General features: G+C 39.1%; 2 protein-coding genes across 2 annotated transcripts in view; one reads left to right on the forward strand and one right to left on the reverse strand.

Annotated features, from left to right (window-relative positions):
* Nucleotides 1–8,102, reverse strand: part of IQCK (IQ motif containing K) — a 39,012-nt gene extending 30,910 nt beyond the window's left edge. Inside the window, exons 1-4 of the mRNA XM_059826599.1 lie at nucleotides 8,054–8,102; nucleotides 6,515–6,570; nucleotides 4,606–4,744; nucleotides 2,655–2,752 (exon numbers count right to left, since the gene is read on the reverse strand). Coding sequence (XP_059682582.1) covers nucleotides 2,655–2,752; nucleotides 4,606–4,744; nucleotides 6,515–6,570; nucleotides 8,054–8,102 — 342 coding nt within the window. The remainder of the gene's footprint in view (nucleotides 1–2,654; nucleotides 2,753–4,605; nucleotides 4,745–6,514; nucleotides 6,571–8,053) is intronic.
* A 329-nt stretch (nucleotides 8,103–8,431) lies between these two features.
* KNOP1 (lysine rich nucleolar protein 1) lies at nucleotides 8,432–18,002 on the forward strand. The gene is made up of 5 exons (XM_059826466.1): nucleotides 8,432–8,454; nucleotides 9,430–10,837; nucleotides 14,577–14,645; nucleotides 15,153–15,230; nucleotides 17,602–18,002. Exons 2-5 carry the CDS (start codon nucleotides 9,431–9,433, stop codon nucleotides 17,911–17,913), a joined length of 1,866 nt encoding a protein of 621 aa, XP_059682449.1. The 5' UTR covers nucleotides 8,432–8,454; nucleotide 9,430; the 3' UTR covers nucleotides 17,914–18,002.
* Nucleotides 18,003–19,887: the final 1,885 nt, after the last annotated feature.

Genomic DNA, 19,887 nt, shown 5'->3' on the forward strand with positions numbered 1-19,887 from the left:
CCCTCCTACTTAATTTTTCATTCTCTTCTCATTCATCTTCATTCCCCTTCAAAATATGAAAACCTTTAGTCCCTCTCATCAAAAACTCACTCTTCATTTTCCCTCACAATTCCCTCTCTCTTCTCCCAGGCTTATTCAACGTTGACTGCAGTCAGTTCTATTATTCCTCCCTTTCTTCTAGTGTTTCTTCCATTTATCCTCCACTGGTTTATTATATACAGCTGCCCTTTACAGGCTTTAATGACTCATGTCTAGCCAACATTCAAACCCAATATTCTGTTCTCATCCTTCATGATTTCAGTTAGCTTAATCACAATTAATCATGTTCCTCTCCTGTTTTCTCATTAATTCCATGAATCTTTCTATTCTTTGTTCTCCTGTTTTTGAAGCTATCTTCTGGTGTGTTTATCACAAGATCCTTTCTCCCTGTCCCTAACTTTCTTTGGGTTTCTAAGGACTCTGGCTTTGATCCTAAAAATCAGTTCCAGTTATTGCACTAACCATTTTAATACAAATTATAGCATGTTTTTTTCTCCAAATCCACAAGAAACAACACACTTCTTATGAAACAAAAGTATAATTAGAAATTCGGTATTTAAGTCAGATAAGGAAACAGCATGTCCAAGTACAAGCACCTGGATAGTAATGGAAAAGAACACAAATATTCAATTACATGGCAAGCATAAAGAGCTATTGTTTTACTAGTTATTGTTCAAAATGAGGAAGAAATTACATCACAGTGGAAAATTATCATCTGACATAAGCTTGCTTTCCTAAACTTGGTTCCCCCATAGCAGGACATCTCTTCATATAATAACAAAAATCACTTAGTGTCTTTTTCATAAGAGGTGCTCATTCTTATGAATCTTCTATACATTAGAAAATAATTATTTTTATTACTTTACTATAAAGCAACACACAGACCCATACAAAATCTATTTTCAGAACAGGTATTTTCTAGTCTATATACCACTGAAGGTCTGCAAAATCTCTCAGATTAAAAATAGGCAAAGTAACCTTAGATTTGTCCTGAGCTTGAAACTGAAATATTTCTAAGAATTCTCATATTTTTGTATTGAGTGCTGTTTTATTGCCTTCAGAAATATATAACATCTATCAAGGACTGTATTTCAAGCCAGCTGTAAGACACGCCTTTTTCCTGTTAAAGGATATGTGCTTCCTTTAAAAAAACCCAAATCAATATAGTTTTCATTACAAGTGTGATGAATAATACATATGTTGAATCTGTTCTTGGCTAGGTAATGTAAATGTGATGGCAGGAATGATGTACAGAGATGTCATGCCATAACGGCATGTAAATGAATCATTTTCCTATTTCACTTGTATTAATCACAGATTATAAATACATATACACACATCTATAAATCAATCCGTTCATAGACACACACAAATCTTGTAAAGACTGAGAAAAAATTGAAATAACTTACTGTTATTAAATGTACAGATTTGGATTTGAAATGCGTTTGGTGTGTCCATTAAGCATGGTAAGCTTTGTGTATTTTTGGCTGTGCCAGGCACGTATAGGTCAGTGGCAAAGAGCGCACATGTAATTTTTACAAATTGTTCCACAATGCCTGTTATCATATATACACATGCCTATAACAGGAAGTGAATGTCAGTAGTTGGAGAGGAGGTAGATCAAGACCTAAGATGATTAATAACCCACTAGTAACACAAAGTCCTCCTCACTTCGCTATCGTTTTAATCTATAACCCCAAGAGCACAGACTGTATTCCTGAAATGTGTATAAAAGAAAAAGGGAGATATTTTCATTGTCATTTATATTAATTGCTCTTTATATTTTGAAGCTGCAAGTAAGAGGAGGCTTAGCTGCAGGCATAAAAATATAGAGAAGTTTTACATTGGAAAGTGTGGATGACAGGCAGAAAGTAGGAAAGAAATAGAAAAAAACCTACTTCCATGGTTGGAAAAAATAGCAGAAATTATGGAAGACCCCACAACTCCCAGTACCTAATCTATTGCTGGGGGTCTGTGAGTTGGGCTATGGTGATACAATGAGCTTTATTTTGCACCAGTTCTAATGCTTTTTTAAGCATTCCTTATATACAATGAGGAATGTCTCTCTAGATATGTTTACACACATATACACTGAAAACAAATTTATAAAAATATATGTAGCAAACAATTGTTTTTAAAATGTAAGCTCATTAATGCTGAATACCCTGCTTTCCAAATAAATGGAATTTACACAGAATGTTAAAAAGCTAAAATACGAAATGTACCTCTATTAGCATGCCAGCCCAGCAAAAATAATTGAGTAATGAAGTAAAATTCAAATTCTTTACATCACCCTCAAATGAGTGATGCATATTAATCTGAAAGGAAGCCTGTTTCTCAAAAATACACTATTTAGGCTAGATACAACTGGGTATTTAAGGAGGATTTGTTGTGAGTTAGAGATTGTCATAATGATCAAGCGTGTGTAGTATGCAGTCTGTTCTGAATTACTGGAGAAAACAACATTCAAGACCAGATCCAAAGCAACTCATGATATGTTATTTCATATTATTGTGGTTGGTTTTCTTGCAAAAGACCAAATAAAGAAATACTGTCCATGAAATAAAAAGCCGTAACTTCCTGCCAATGATTTGAACTGAAATGTAAAAACTAACCTCAAAACACTTTTCCTTCTTTGCTCGATGCAGAAGTTCAGCCATTCCGGGTAAGAGTACTGGAAATATGTAATACTCTAAGTATTCTCGAGGAGAACCTGAGCAAAACAGTACAGCCTTCACTTAGAGGTAAGCACTTAGATTTCACAAAATGACCAACATTAGATATCATAAAATAAGTATCAGTAATTTTATCAATACCATCACAGCTTGAACTAAACAGATTCATTCAGTTCAGTTACAGCCATGGATCTGTCTTCACTTCTCTGCAGTTGAGACAACACAAACTTGAGTAAATTTCAAACTAAAGGTGCATCAACACTGCAAACTACAGTGTGCCTCAGAGATGTCAGACTTACTTAGTTTTAAATGACTAAACTCAGACACCAGAAGCAGTTTAGCCATGGAAATGAAAAGCATTGTGGACTAACTTACCCTGACAGAAAGAAAAGTAAATTAGCCTGTGCTGAACTCAGTGCTGTTACATCTAGACCACTGTTGGTATCTATCATCATGTCCTTTACAATGTGCAGTAACAGAGTTGGTCATAAAACTGAATTTCTAGACAGAGGAAAAAACAAAGGTTGTATTTCAGTGGTGCTGTGATTTCTTTCTCGTAATTACTTCCTACTTGACAGATCCTGCAGAAATTTGAACATGACTCCATATACCAAATTTTTCCACCTTGAGAGTGCTGTCTAGGTTGGCATTTCTCTCTTATGCTTGACTGCACTGCCCTTACATGAGGTCTACTTACCATACTTCCCATGTGCTCACACACATTGGCATCGCTGAGTTCCATGGAGAAGCAAGCAGCTGCAGTCAGCATCACCAAAACCCAGCAGTGCTATTGCCCATGCTCTAGGTATAGTCTAATGGCTACATGCTTGCTCAACTGAGAGACTCAAGCTCTGTTTCCTTCTCAGCTTTCCCCCACGTCTCCATCTTCCCTAATGGGACCTTTCACCATCAGCTTATAAACTGGGTGAAATGGAGGAGCCTTCTACCCCATCTGACGAAGACGCTGCACATGGAGGAATCCAAGTTCACTGGGCCAGAAGGAACAGGGAGCATGACCCTTTACGAAGCCGTAAGAACACTTCCCTCAGAAAGGTGAACAAAACGAAACCTGATAGGATCCTAGACAAGTAGGGGTTGCTTATTGGCTGAAGTGCTGTCCTTGATTTGAAGCCAGACTGCCTGTCATTCAGTAAGTATTCAGGTTTTGGTGTGGTCAGTGAAGATTAAGTCATAGAACAGTTCTCTTCTGGCAATACAGCTGAAACACTGCTTTATACCTTTAACTGTTTCAAATACTGCCAGAAAATGGTCATAATTGGAAGGGCACTATATATATAAAAGCCAAGGGTAACACTCCTTATGACTAGCAACAGGAATTCCTAATGAGCAAGAATGAATGGAAGAGAAGAAAAGATAAAAAGGAGGGCTAAAATGCATAATAAAAATACATTGCTACTTGGCAAATTTTACAAAGTATAGAAATTGATAAAAATGGAAGAACAAAACTTTAGAGCTGTTTCCATTCTAATTTGTAATCAGACGGGCAAAGATAATATTTTGAAAGCAGTTTTCAAACTCAATTGTCTATTTAGTCTATCAGTCCTTGTTTTGCGTTATTAAATTAGAGGAAGAAATGCTTGCCTTTCTCTGACTTAAGTGGCTAAATAAAAAGTCACTTATTCAGAAGAGAACAGAACTACCTTAACAGCTAGACAATGCTACTGATTTGTAATGCACCATTTGAGCTTTATTCCATTGACCAAGTGCCCAAGCTGGCTCCCTGCTTACAGCCCAGGGGACTGGTCATGCAAATTCCTTTTAAGAAAAGGTGTTGTAGCTGTTAACACTTTAAATTCAACAAATGACAAACCCTTGCCAAATGCAAGAAAAATAATCATAGCAGGGTTCAAGACAGTATACTCCTACTTACATGTTTTTGGATCAGGTGGTTCTGGAAAGGGGCCTGCCTCGGCTATGGGAAGCAACTGTTGGACAACAGTATCAGCTGGAGGGGCTGAATAAAATTGTTCCATACGTAATGGCTGCAATATTCCTGCTTCCAAACACACCTGTTCAAGATAAATGTAACCTATATAAATACCCCAGTCAGACTGTAAAAAAATATAGAAGCCAATTCAACACGAAAAATTGTAAGGTCAGTTTAAGAAATATGGAATTATAATTTCTAATTTAAATATTAAACTATTTCAGTATTTTCTGAGTACCTTAAAAGAAAGAATTAAACTTTTAAAAAGTCTGCAATTTCCAGCACAATAAAAACATTCAAACCTAACAGAAGGTATATGACTGCTTTTAAGAGAATATGGTGTGTTATCACAATTTTAAAAACATTTTAGCCATTGTAAGAAATAGTAATTCTTTGAAAATTAAAATGGGCAACATTTTCTGAATAAGTATTTTTCCACTCAGAAGCTTCTGAATAAGTATTTTTCCACTCAGAAGCTTATATATTTGTTTCTGCATTGTTCAGAAGTCCTGACACTCACCTCTTAAAGAAAATAAACTCCTAAACAAAGCACAAACAGACAAATTCAGAGCAGATGCAAATCCAAGTCTTAAGGTTCCCCATATAGAAACAATTATGGATACCAGGAAAGAAGACAGTCCACAATTTAACATATGGTTTTTAGGAGTGCAGGAACTGTTACAGTGAGCCAGCAGAATAATCCTAAGAGACACTGAGCTACACCAGTTATAGAAAGGCAGATACCTCCTATTATCCCCAAGAATGCACCACCATTACAGTTTGCTATGAAAACATGTTATGACAACTATGTCATCTGAACAGTTTCACTTTAAAATTCAGTTGGATTTATGAGCTACTGAAAAGCAGGTGGCAAGATCAGGCCACTACACTTAGAATATACTGCATGTCAGTGACCGCAGATAGACTCCTTTTTAATATATGCAAGATTCAAAAAAGATCCTTTTGGAAATTAAAGTGCGTCAACATAAAAGGTATATTATTTCATTTTGATGCTGAAATATATCAATATATTATGCCCAGACTAATGCCCCAAGCATTAGTTCGCCCCTCAAATTTAATAACAGCCTGTAATGAAGCCAGTTTCATTTGGGAAAAGAGGATAGGTCTAAACAGACCAACTGTCAGACAATTTAAACTACAACGTCTTAAAATAGTTTCAAAAATAACAAAGTGACCTAAATACAGAATAATAAAATGTCTACAAAATGCCTAATTTGAATGGAAGTTAACTCTGTATGTGATGCCCAAAATAATTAATTTTGCTGCTCCTAGAACTTCTGAGGACAAAGATTTAAAGTGGTTTGTCCTTCTTAGTTTTTTATGTTTGCCAAAAAAATCTCCCTAGACTGAATTTATTTGGTCAAAATTAGACTTCAAACAACTTTGATCAGGTTTAATTCCACCAATTTCAATGGCCACATCTAAGTGACTTATCACATTTGTAAAATTGAGGCATAACTCCTTCGCTGCGATTGCTCCCCTCTCCTGCATATTTCAGTACTCCATCTGCTTGCAACACCACCCAAAGGAGATCCTTGAACACTTCAGAGTCCTGCCTGTGAAGCAGACAGTGGCAGCAAAAAGACAGCAAGATGTACAAACCAAACACAGCTGGTAATCTAATTTTAGGATAGCACTACCCAAGTTGCTTTAAATAAAAGCAATGATTTGGAATATTACATTTGTTGATGCACAAAAGTTGTTTGCAAAATGTAGTTTTGTTTTCATTTTATGAATGAGTCTACTCTGTGGGTACCTAATTTTCCCATTTAGTTACTTAAATTCTTTTAAAACCAGCCCTATGCAGATCTTTTACTTGAATTATACTCACAGATCCATGTTTTGATTCAGGAACATCTGGAATTTGAGGTTGTTCTGCTCCATACTCTAAAAGTAAAAAGTAGTACAACATTTATCCAGAAGACTTTAAAAACACATTTATTTTTCTCCTAAACAAACATTACTTTCTAAAGGTACTTATTCTGGTTTGAAACAATAAAAATTAGCATACAACAAATATTTGTTTAACATGAAACATAATGTTTTAAAACAAGTGAGAACTTTAGAGCCTCTTGTCTTGGCTTTGAGTCAAGTTCAAGGTTCTCAGTGATAAAAGAACACTTTATTGTGAGAAAGATTTTTAATCAAAATAATAATTTAAAATACTTTAATGTAATTAAAAAGCAGATGCTTGCATGGAATTAACCATTGTTTTTACTTGTATATAACAGCGCTTTTCAACCTCAATTTCCCTATAAGCAATTAAATCGCCAAGACACTGCTAAGTATTACTGTCTCCACTTTCAAAAAAAAAAAAAAAGGCAAAAGCAGTACGTGACCCACATAGGTTATTGAGTGAATCAGGATAAGAAAAATAAAGGAGGAGGACAATGGACCTGATATGAAAAAAACCTTACAGATTACACAATACAGAAAATTCTTACAGCCAAACCCAGCAGGCTTACCACTCTACCATTGTAACTAGGAGATTTACTGGCATCACTACTTCCATGTAGACTACAGATGCTTCAGCTGAGTCACATTAGAATAAGCAACTGTATTCCTACATTAAAAATGGCTGTTTTAACACAAGATACCTACTTTAAGGCATTATAAAGTACTAAGTGAGGAGAACCCCATTTGGGCTCCACAGTACTATGGTGCTGGTCTCTCAGCTTCCCGACCAGTCTCAGTGCTCTCAGATTTTAGGAAAAGACCAAGACTTTTGCTATTAGAATTGAACTTTGATAACAGAAGTTTTGTATTCATTGAACTTGCATAATAGCAACAACATTGTCACCTCTCTGCTTTCCCAAGGCAATAATCTAACTCCATCACCAGGATAACCCCCAAAGCTGGATCCACGCAGATTACTGCACGGTAAACCAGAAGCCATGACACTATTGCAATAAGCTGGATGCTTTTGGCCCTACTGTAAGCATGTTACAGAAACACACACAAAGGTATGTTTCTGTCAGAAGACAACAACAAGAAGAAGTAAGGTGATGCTCAGGAGCAGAAACGCTTTTGGACTTGCTCTCAGTGGTGAGCAGGGCGGTTTTTTTGCACCCTTCTCGAGGCAGGTACAGCCAAGGCCTCCGCAGGGCCGGCTTTGCTCCCCGGCTCCACAGCGCTGGCATGGGAAGGAGCACCCCAACGCCAGCTGCCGCGGCCCGGGCAGCAGCGGGGAGCGGCGCTGAAGAGCCCCGCCTGACCGAGGCGGCGAGGGACGGCGCCAGCGGCCCTTCCAGGGGCCTCTCCCCGCGGGGCTGCAGAGCCGTGGCCGCCCTCACAGGGCCCGCAGCCCGCTTAGGGCCGAGGCCGGCCGGGAGGCCGGCAGCCCCGGCAGCGGCGGGGCCGGCGCTCCCACCTGCGCACACCCGCTCCCAGAGGCCCGGCGGCCGCCCGCCCGCCGCCATGCCGCGCCGCGTTGCCGCGGCAACCGTTCCGCCAGTCCCCGTCGCGGGGCGGGCGCGGCCGCGTTCCCCTTCCGGGTCGGCGGGCGCTGCACGTGGGCCGCGGCAGGTAAGCGGCGGCGGTGCGGCCTGAGGAGACGGGCTGCCTCAGGCCGCGGCCTCCCCGGCGGAGGCGCTCCCGGAGCTCCCACCCCGGCGGCCGCCGCTCGCGGGGGGCTGCTGGGGCCGAGCCGGGCGGTGTCCGTGCGGGGCGGTAACGGGGCGCAGCCGCCGCGTTCCGCTCCTTCCATCTAACGGGGGAGGAACCGGAGCGGGGTGTGGGGTGACTCTGCCTGGCCTCGCAGAGTGGAGCTGGGTGGGTCCCCTGAATTCGGGATCCCTCGGCGGGTCCGGCTCCTTCCCGGGGCGGAGGGGTTGCCCGTGGAGAGGGCTGGGCAGCCCCGGGCCTGTCAGGCCTGCTCCTGTCAGCCCTGCTCCTGTCAGGCCTGCTCCCGGGGAGCACAGGCTGGCAGCAGCAGCGACAGCGGCAGTCGCAGGCGTCTGCTGGCTTTATTTGAAAGCCCTGACCTGCGTGTGGGTCAGAGGTATGGGTATACTATGGTATACTTAGATTCTTTTTAAAGGATTTTGACAGGGTGCCTGACGGGAGGCATGTAAGGAAATCCTGTGGATTCGTTAGTGATTAAAAGACGGGAAACCAAGTAGGAATAAATAGGTTTCTCAGCAAAGGCAGAGAGTGTCACCAGGTGGGTACCAATGGCTTCTCTGCTGTAACCTGCTCAGAGGCATAAATGTCCCAAGAAAGGACAGGGATAGCAAGGAGAAGAAATCACAAAACAGAAGCAAAATCAAGGTAATGACTAAGGTGCCTTGAGAGGATCTTGTAATGCCAAGTGGGCAATAAAGTGAAGTTCAATGTTAAATAAGTGAAAAGTCATACATGTGTGAAAAAACACCTTAGCTGTACTTACTATTTTATATATGCATATATGTTTTGTCATTTAGGCAGGATTTTTAGAGGGTAGATATTTCTGTGAAAATGTCGTGCTCGGCAGTTGTCAAAAAGACAAATAGAAAGTTACAAACTAACTAGGACAGCACTACAGAACCAGACAAAAAATCACCCCTTGATCACTCCAGTAGACTGTATTTTCAGTGCTGCATGCAGTTCTGCTTCCCTCCGTCATGGAAGGCAGCATGTGAAATTGGAAAAAGAGTGCCAGGGACAATGAGAGATACGGAATGGTTTCAGAATAATGGAAGACCAAATAGGCTAGGACTTGTGTCATTTTGTTGAAGCAATGCACTAACACCTTCATTTCATTTTTAGAATGATAATGAAGAAAAAAGAAGTTCATGAGGAACCTATACAGAAAAAGAAAAAGGTGAAAAGTAGTAGGAGCCAGACTATTATTAAAGTTGAAAAAGATGTTCAAACTGTCATTAAAATTGAGGATTATGACCAGCTTGAGACAAAAACAAAGGTAAGGAAAAAGGAAAATTTAAAAGAAGATGAATGTTTAGACCAATTAGAACTGAAAAAAAAGAAGAAAAACAAGAAAAAGAAAGCTGACACAGAATTACTGAAAGAAGCACATTCAGAAAGTTTTGTGAATGTAGAAGGCCATCTGCATTCAGAACCTCAAGAAGAATCAGAAACAATTAAAATTCTCAAAAAGAAAAAAAAAGTCCAATGTCATTCCTCCTTATCATTGGAGAATAATCAGAGTAGTGATGTGGAGCTTTCAAATCATCATACAGACGGTACTAAGGAAAATGAATTTGCTTTTAAAAAAAGCAGAAAGAATACTGCTTTGAATTTGGAATTGGATGGTGAAGTAACTAAGAAAAGAAAGAAGAAAGGCTTTTTTTCTTTTTCATTAGAGGACATCCAAGACGGTGAACGTAAACAGTCTGAAAAAGTTCGTAAAAAACCACACAAATACATGTCACAAGAAAAAGCTTTTACTGGTGAAAACCATGGAACAGATATTATCCAGAATGATGGCGAGAGTTATGTGAGAAGAAAGAAGAGGAAGAAGAAGAAAGATAAGTCTGACTCCTTTTTATCCCTAACAGATAATCAGGACAACATCTGTGGAGTTCCTGACAGGCCCATTGCATTAAGTGACTTCAGAAAAAGGCAAAGAAAGAACTTCCAGGAAATTACATTCACAAATAGAGAGGAAGAGGACACTACTAACTCTGGAAGTATCAGGGAGACCAAGAGGAAGAAGAAGAAAAGCAAAGATGTTTCTTCCTTAATATGTGAAGATGATCAAGACCACAGTCATGGAGTTCCTGATAAGCATCTCCCTGCACAGCAAGAAGTTGAGTCTGAGGAAAAAGAGCTTCCTGGAAAAACATGCAGGGAGAATATCAAGTATAATAATGAAGTAATCCAGAAGAAAAAGAAAAAGAAGACTCAGAAAGAGGAGGAGGAGGAGGAAACAACATATTCAAAAGTTTTTTTAAGCAATGGCAATGCATCTAAAGGCCAAAAAATAACACAACTAGAAAGCAGTAAAAACAACAAAGTGAGCAAAATGCAGCGAGCTGAATGTGTCACAGGGGACACTGTAGATAGGGTATTATGCAATAGTAATCATATGCTCTGTGACAGAAAAAGGAAAAAAAGAAAAAAAGAAGTACCACAGGACTTCGCTGAAGAACCAGGTTCAAAAGCAAATACAAAAAAGAAAAAGATCAAAAGAGAAGACATGGGAAATGAAGCACTGGTAAGTTGTAAAGAAGACGGTGTCTCTTAGCACCCTCCTGCTAAGTAATGGAAAGCTTTTTAGGTAGACATTTTCCTATTTTGCAGGCTGTTCTGCCTGTTCAGACCCTTGGGTTACGTTTAAGTCAATAGGGGCCTCCTCTGGCTTTTGAGAAGCAGGATCAGCTGATCTATTGATTTCAGCACGTGATAGATGTGAAACACGGGAAAGTATTTTTTAATTCCTACTGCTGTAGTCATGTAGCATTTCAATTGTGAAAATGTAAATATGACAAGTATTGGCACAAAAAGAAAACTAGTATGTACAGTCATAAATGTTGTTCTATCCCTCTTGCAGTTGCTCTTAGCAAAGTGGCAACACTCCTATAAAGCAGGATTTTAATACCATGTCATTTAACCTGAGCAGGTTGGTAACTTTGGTAACTTGAGTGCCTCTAACTGTGTTCATTGGACTTTTCCTTAAGCTTTTGCTGCTGTTGCTGCTGGAATTGTGTAGTATTGGCAACAAGGGGGAAATTTAGCCAAAACCTGTTGTCTAACTTGGAAAAAACTTCAGAGAAAATCCTAAGAATCCTAAGTGTAGACTAGGCCTATAGCATTGATGTATAAATTCTGATAGAAAAATACTAGAGAATAACCTAAACACAAATTCTTAATTAAAAAAATAAATCTATGCAAGAAAATAAATAGATACAAGAGCTGCGTAAATTATAACTGAAGGTAACTGGAATTGTATCCAGACTGACTGTTAAAGGAAATCCCATCTCAGAGCCTTGCAGTACTGCCATTTCTGAGGTGAAACAAACATGGAGAGGAACTGATGAAAGATTTGAAATAGAGAGGTTTCTTCTTTATTTTTTTTTTCCAAAAATTAAGAATATTAAGATCTGGTTTTATTGCTTTAACTTTTAACTTTCTTCTTTTTTTATCTGATTAGGGTCATATTTTAAAGCTATTTAAGTGCTTAAAGTTAGTACCTACGTGCTTAACCTCTGTTGTCATCATTGGGAATTAAGCTGTGAGATGCTCAGAAGTTCAGTAGATATCTATCTGTATTTTTAGCTGCTTAAACAACTTTGAAAACAGCTCATTGCAAGTCATTAGGAGCTTGTTTTTATTTTCATAGGTAATGGGAAACTGCACTCCAGTTGCTTTTATCAAGAACTTTGAATGCTTGGCTTGTTTAAAAGTCAAGCACTAGATAATAAAACATCATTGAAGATTTTTGTAAACTAGGGATAGAGTGGGCCATAGCGCTAGCTGCCTCTCAAGTACACTTCATGGTGTGCTTTGCTTTATTATGCACTCATATATGCAGCTTCTTCATGTTCTGTGGAAACCTGGCAGCTTTCTGGGGTCTAGTGCTAGTAATTAAATACAGATTTATATAAGCACGTTCTTTGTCCTTCATGGAGACCTAGATACAGGCTTTTTCCACAAAGGTTTGTGTTGGGAGTGTGTATGTTTATCAGTCATTAGGGGAGCAGATGTTTGGGGCTTTTTACTTAGGTTTCTCCTTCTGACCTTTCAAAGGACAAGGTGGTTTTATTGCTGGGATATATTTTCTAATTAAATTGACATTGCCTTTTTGAGACTGTTAGACATTATTTGGATTCTTGCAGCTGCTCACATTCTGTGGAGGCAAGATAAGCCTAACAATGACAAGTAAACTTGTGTGACCATTTACAATGGAAAACACAGCAAATACCTTGCCAACAATTGAGGAGAAGGGTGTAGGGTGATGCATGTTTTGTTTCTCTTTCCTATATTCAGCTCTGTCCTTTAATAATAAAAAGTACTTCAGAGAAATTCTTCTGAAGATTGTGAAGTCTGGGTAAACCTGTTCTAGAGAAATCTAGCTCCTGCCAGACCAAAAGACACTGCTGTAATAAATGGCTGGTAACATCGGTCTTGCATTTACTGTGCCATAGTCTGAGCCATTTTCTGGCCTACAGTGTGTCACGCACACTGCTGCATGCCTTGAAAAAATCCTCTGTTGGGCTTGTGCAGCAAGTAAAAGAGTAAGTTTTCAAAGACAATGATGTGGAGTGATACCCACTTGATATTGATGACTGATACTTTTCCTATTGGATGCCATTACAGTCAACTTGGGCAGAGTGAGGAAGAGTGAGGGCTCAGTTTACTTCTTTGAAATTGTTTGCCTACAGATAGCATAATCCTACCATGTGTGAATGGGCTCGTCTTCCATGAACTTGAGGGAAGATTGCCACACCTCCAGAGTGGGTAATTTTTGCCATGCAGTAGCCTTCAGCAGGTCAGCGACATGCTGTGAATTAGCAGGGATGGGGGTGCACCCTTCCTCTTTCCTTGTCTGCCACTTAACCTTCCAGCTGAAAAAAAAAATGTTGCAGCTGTTTGCAGAATCCTGTCACAACAGTTTTCCTGCTTGTTTTAATAGATCTGAAAAGACAGTACCAGGCCATCTAGAAGTAAATTGGGGGTGGGTTTTTTTTGTTTTGTTTTTTTCTTTTCATCCAAGAGAATGAGCTCTCCTTATTGCAGACAGTATTCTTAAAGGTGCATGTACTTGTGTGTGTGTGAAATCGATGTATAAAAGGTAGCTTTGGAAAACGAGGTAAATCATTCATGGCTTTAAATAAAACTGTAAACCCTTAAAAAAGTAACAGTAGCTTCTGCTGACAGAAGTACGTTACAAATCTTTTCCTTGTCTTAGTGGTCCCTGGCTATTTCATGCTTGGATTATTATGTTAGCTGTATTAATAGATCTTCCCTTTGGCCACCTTTTCCAGGCTGGTCTAAAGCTTATGGCTCTAATTTACCACTATCCTGGACTTATTACTTACCCTGTTTCACTGGATACCCAAAACTCTTGTCCTTATTACAAACTTGGAAAAGAAAGGCTGAAGGCAATGATCTAGAAACGCCAGTCAATGGGAGCAAAAGCTGCTGAAGGGCTGTGCTTTGTGGAAGAGTTATCAGTATCTGGCTGCTTGTGGACTCTACTGCTGATTTACCTCCTGCCCATCGATTCCTGCCATAGCTGCTCTGTCTCTTCACATCAGCTCCCTGTTCCCTGCTCTGAAATGTGGAACTAATGTGCTGTTTGCTGCCATTATAGGAGACACTTTATGTACGTGTCACGCTCTTTCCAGACTGGAAGCTCCTTGGAGACCATCATCTACTCTGCATTTGTACAAGACTGAGCAAAATGCAGCTGCTTCTTGATTGGTTTTTTTTGTTTGGTTGGGTTTTTTAAGTGGCTAGTGGGATCAACATGCTTCAAGCTTGTCCTGTGCATTCAGAGGGGACATTATCTTACAATTTTTTAAATTTCTATTTTTTTTACTTTCACTCTTTCTGTCCCTCATTTCAAGTATAAATTTAAAACTTTTATGAAACTGTTCAATTTGAAATGACCCTGCCTGCAAACGTTACTGTATGTGCCAATGATGTTCGCAGGTCCATTTTAATGTGTGAATTAAAAAAAAAAAAAAAAAAAAAAATCCCTTATTCTCTTTGTTAAAAAAGCATAATATTTCTTCAAATTTCTGTTGTGCAAGCCTTGGGGAGAAAGTGTCTCCAAAGAAATGCACAGGTTTAATTGGCACTTCCAGCTTAGATCCGACTATTTCTTCTTGCCCCAAAATAGTACTGCTGAATTGGTTAGTGTTTTTACTACTTTTGTGGTCAGAGCTGTGTAAATTCTAATTAACCAGAATGGATAAAAATATTCGTACAAGCTTTCTCCTGTTTTACAGGAACATGTGGATGATGTAACTATTGTGCAGGAAAAAAAAGGAAACTGTGATGAAGTTAACATAGACAAGGTATGCTTTGTCTTAACTGTGTAAGACTTAAAGCAAGTCAGCATTTAAGGTATGCATAGAATTTGTAACAAAAAAACCTGCTTTGTTGCTCATCTATGCCAAGATTTCTCTAAATAGAGCTCTGCTTAAAATATGCTTTACCTTCCATGAGTTAAGTCCAAAATGTACAGCTCCAGTCAACGTCAGAAGCTTCTAAGTAGCTTATTAGGTTAAATACAGGTTTCTTTGTTTCTCTTCAATGTTGGCAGTTTCAGTGTAGCTGTTACCTGCAGTTAGAAGATTAAACATATCTGATACAGCAAAATGTTCATTTAAAATACTCCTGGAAAAATCATAGTTCTCAAGTTGAGTGTGTAAAACGATCACATGCAACTTTTTAATTATCCTTGCAAAATTCTGAAGATAACTAATTATTTTATTCTTCCCTTAGCTTTTTACTGTGACTTAAATTAACTGTCATTTAAAACACAGAAGATAGTGTTTTGTTCTGTTTTTTCTGCATGCTAGGTGAGGCGGCAGGCTCTGCAAGAAGAAATTGATAGAGAATCTGGCAAAACTAAGGTTTTCAGTCCCAAAGTGGAATGGGTATGTATGAATTTAGACCTTGATTTGATGGAAGTACTGTGTTCTCAGAGCAAGTTCCTGAAAAAAGCACTGCACTCTTTTTTTGTATGTGGCTCAGGTACATGGTTTGGCACAACAGTCTTCCTTCTGACTGTAAATTTAAGGCCATGCTACAGAAAAAATTAGTACAATCCCAAGAGAGTCTGGGAGCTGACCAGTGAACTCCAATAGCAGTTGGCATTGTAATTCCCATCATCAGTCCTCAAAAGCAACATTTTCTCTGGTTCCTCTGGAGAATGAGCCACAACAAATTGCTACAGAAGCATTTTCTGCTTACTGTGAAATATAAATAATTCTAGGCTGTGGATATAGCAGTCAGCAAATTGTATTTGAATTGTTATCTGGAAGACTTTGCAGACATTCAGAAACAGGTGCACATGGAAAGGTAAAAGGGATGACAACTGATAATGCATATGTGTGATATTTACAGTCAGTCCTCTCCTAACTCCTACATCATTCCTCCACCCCTCTGAAAGATGATTCTTTATTTTTTGCTTTTGCATCCTACTCAGCCTGCCTCCTGACAGGTTTACAGTACAGTAGTGGAAACTGTTGCAGTAGCATTTAGCAGGGGTAACAAGATTCAGGAGGTGAGAAAGCTTTACTAGTAATTCAGGATTCTTAGTTGTTTTGCAAGACTGCCAGTATGCCTAGAAAGTTGGAATATACCTTTAAACAAATGTCAGAAACAACTTCTGTAGGTTTTTACATAGTGGGAGACAGACTGCAATAGCTCTGGAACTGCAACGACCTTAGTAGTCTCTGAAGTCGTTGAGAAAAATTACATCCTTGGCAGGGGATCTCAGTTCTTTGGTGCTGATCTGTTTCTGTTTAGTAGTATGCAGAAGAATAGAAGATATGAAAACTAATTCATCAGCTTCACAAAGAGTAAGCTGGAAATGCTGCAGCAAAAGCTGTGTGTAGTGCCTGCCAGCAATTCACTTAAAAAAATTACAGGGGTTGACAAGCCATAATTATTTTTGCATCTGTGCAGATGTCTCCCATTCCAAAGGGAGGACATACATGTATGTGTATGTGTGTATGCGTCTGTGTCACAGACGTGGGCTTATACAGCAACTTGTCTTTGAGCATGGTAAAAATACTAAAGTATTATGGATAGCTTTCTTTTAATAGCAGGTATTCTGGTCCGTGATAGTGAATGATACTCCAGCCTTACATTTTTTTTAAATTAAAAAACCTGCTACAGCTTGCCTGCAATATTGTCTTGTGTGCTGTGTGTCATGTTGGCTGTCTAGTGGAGGATGACTGTTTCATGCAAGCTACAACTGTTCATTTGGAAGGATTTCAGGCTTACATAAACACACTACTAAATTTACATTTTTTCCTTTGATGTAGCCAGCTCAGTCTGTTTAATTAATGATCAAACATCCTTCCATTTAATATCACCCTCAATTTTAAAGAAAAAATTGGGAGTAGCAGTCCTGCCAAAAATAGTTATAAATGACTGCATAGCTCCTAACTATAGCTCAGGAGTCAAATAAGATCCTTCAATAACGAAGCCTGTTCTTAGGTAAGCCAAAAGTTCATAAACTTTGTAAATCATATGATGTATTTTGGGTTATCCGCAAATGGTTGAATTCTGATTTTATTTGGAGTAAAGGAGTCAGTATCTGCAGACAAAAAAATCCTGAAGGAGTGACCTAGTTCAAAGAATACAGTGAAAGGCAGAGTTAAGGAATGGCAAACTGCGAGGGAAGGCAGGCTTTAAGAGTACTATATTTAGTCCTGTTGGATAAGGGTATGCCCTCAGTTTTCACACCCTTGCAATATTAGTGGTAATTAGTGGGATGAGAATGCATAAAGCATATGAGCTAGACTGAACACTGTCTCCAAAACTAACATAACAAAACACTGCTGAAAACAACAGCTACCTAACTAGGCAGTAGGAAAATGAGAAGATAACTGTATGAAGTGACAGAGTGAAAGAGAAAGAGGATTAAGTCTGACAATTTTCTTAGAATAAGAGAAATGATTGGGCACTGTCTGGCTCTTTGAGCTAGGTAAATATTATCCAGAGAGCAGAAAAGTCAAGATTCCTAAAGACAGAGAGAAAGGAGATTCTGAAAGTGCATTAAACCCTGTCTCCATGTTAAATGAACTGAAATGCTAATGAACGTGCACTCATGCAGGGTTATGTCATTCTTTTATCATGTCCTTCGAGAGGTACTACCCGTGGAACGACTGCTTCCCAGCTTTGTCAAGCCTGTCAGGTTTTTGTTGCTGGTTCTGTTCTCACGGTACACAGCCAGAAATTGTCTTCCTTGGTCTTGGTATTATTTAATTTTAGTGTTAACCTTGTTTTGCTTCACAGGATACAAAGTTCGGCCAGTGGAGTACAGCTACTTTTCAAAGTTCTGAAGAAGAAATGAAGTTTTTTAGACTCATGGGTGGCTTTAAAAAGGGCTCTGTGCCTATCCAAAATCTCTCAGCTACTACAAACAAACAGAACATGGCTCTGAATAGGGAAGGGGAGGAGAAGTTACAGCAGGCTCTGAAGATGGAATTCGATAAAGCAATGGACTTGAAGCAACACAGAGGAATTGGTCTTGGATTTCAACCTGCTGCCAACAAAAAAGTATACATAGACAAATACACATCTAGATCTATAAAATTTGAAGATTAAAACTCTGAAGTAATAAAAGGAATGAAAATTCAACAGGCAAATTTCTTTTCACTTTCCACATCTTTTTACTTGAAGTAAAATACAAAATGTTTAAGAAATTTATGAGGTGCTTTTAGTACAAGTTTTCAACTGCATACACTAGATTATGTGGAGCTGGGTCCTCACTTCAGCTAAACAGTAGCTTTTTGAAACCTTTACAATGTTTTCTACAAGGCAAGAGACAGCCTCCTTCAAAGATTGAAGATATGTGGGCAATGCCTACAACAAGTTGAAACTTAGTAAATTTTTTTTAAATGCTGATTTCATAAACTTATTTTTAGCTACATCTTAGAGATTCAAAAGGATTTTAGTGTTCTGTGAAATCTTCACATTTTTACACTCAGTGAGTGGTACAAAGTGATGGCATTTTACTTTGAAGAAACACTACTGGTATGCCTACAAATTTGATGAGGGGAGACTTAAAGTAGTTTCTTCAATATAATAATGAATCTTCATTATAATAATGAGTAGTGTTGAACATCCTCTATATTTTAACTGTGCTCTGGTAGTTGGATTTTCAAGCAGCAGCTTGAAAGGTAAACGCTTTCTGGATAGCACTACCAAATAGGCAGATCTAGACTTCCTAAATTATAGAAAGCAAGGTAATTTTCATAATGTGCTTATTGGATTCATTATATGTCAATCTGAATGAAATTTCTAACCTTTGGATTTTCAGACAGCTTGCGCTTTCACTGGCTTTTTAATAAGAGTACAAAATACGAGACTGCATTTGTGTATGCTGTGTTCAGAATTCAAGGGTCCAAAGCAGTCTATCAGTGTCTTGCTTGAAGTTACACAAAGAGTGAAACACTGGCACATACTTTATTACTGGCTGTGCCATTTGTTATAGGAGACAGCATTGTTAAGTTTTAGTGTAGCTCTGATTCTTAAGCAGAAGGCGGGGACCATCTCTTATGTCCATGCCTGCTCTAGTGTGATAGTGGCCAACTTGCAGGGGAATCCCAGCCCCCCCAAATTAGGTTACTATTTCTACTTACCCAGCTCATTGTTTTTTCTGCTGAATTACCTATCCTTTTTGATAAGATCATGCCAACGGAACTACTACATTTCTTGCCCTTTTAAGGCAACCTCACTTTCCACAATAGTCTTCCAGTGGACAACTGTACCTGAAAGCAGCTGCCTCCAGCAGAAAACACACTTAACAAAACAGCAGTTGGTTCCAATGCATTTTGGGCAACTCCTGAGGGGAAGTGAAAATTATGCAGAAGCTTCAGCTTAAGGGGTTGCCATGAATCCATTCCCATACCTGGGAAGAGGGAGATGCTGAGCCACTTCCTGCAGGGTCTGAACTTGTCTTTGAGGAAACCATCTCCTTTAAAGTGTCCTTTAAAACCACCGCTACCTCAGGGTGAGCCTGTTTTGCACCAGTGCTCTCAAAGCTCAGTGACTGGCTTCAGGCAGCCCTTCTATGCTTCAGCTGTTGCTTTACTTAAATTCAGGTAGTAAAGGTTCTGTTTTCTCTTCTGATTTAAGACAAGTGCTGAATTCAGGCCCTCAGCTACTTGCCAGGCAAAAGAATGAGTTAAAATGAAGAAGTAGGAAAATGTCAACCAGTGACTTCATTTAGGAGGAGAGGGACAGCATGTACAGCTTTCTGCTGCAGAGCCAATCTTGGATGGGTAGTGACTGGTCTTGCACTGCCACTGACAAAGACGCTGAATGTGATACTAGTCCTAGCCTTGCCTTTTGATAAGGACTGTTTTCCCAATTAGAATTGCATAATGTATACCAGTGTGTTGCTTGACTATAGCTTTGTGGATGGCCTGGCACCTTGCTCTCGATAATACTGTGCACATGAAAATGTCATAGTTTGAAAAACAAGACACATACCTGGGGAAAACACTCAGCTTTTTTCAAGCAGTCAAACTTGGTCTGGCCTGTATATTTGCTATATACCGAAGAAAGAGGAGGTCT

The sequence above is a fragment of the Gavia stellata genome, chromosome 18 (assembly GCF_030936135.1).
Source record: "Gavia stellata isolate bGavSte3 chromosome 18, bGavSte3.hap2, whole genome shotgun sequence".
NCBI classification, from domain to species: domain Eukaryota; kingdom Metazoa; phylum Chordata; class Aves; order Gaviiformes; family Gaviidae; genus Gavia; species Gavia stellata.

Excerpts from the sequence above, each read along its gene's own strand:
- KNOP1 (XM_059826466.1), top strand. The coding sequence starts at position 9,431 with ATGATAATGAAGAAAAAAGAAGTTCATGAGGAACCTATACAGAAAAAG. Across the intron at positions 10,838-14,576 it reads ACATGGGAAATGAAGCACTG|GAACATGTGGATGATGTAAC; the intron begins GTAAGTTGTAAA and ends CCTGTTTTACAG. Across the intron at positions 15,231-17,601 it reads TCAGTCCCAAAGTGGAATGG|GATACAAAGTTCGGCCAGTG; the intron begins GTATGTATGAAT and ends TTTGCTTCACAG.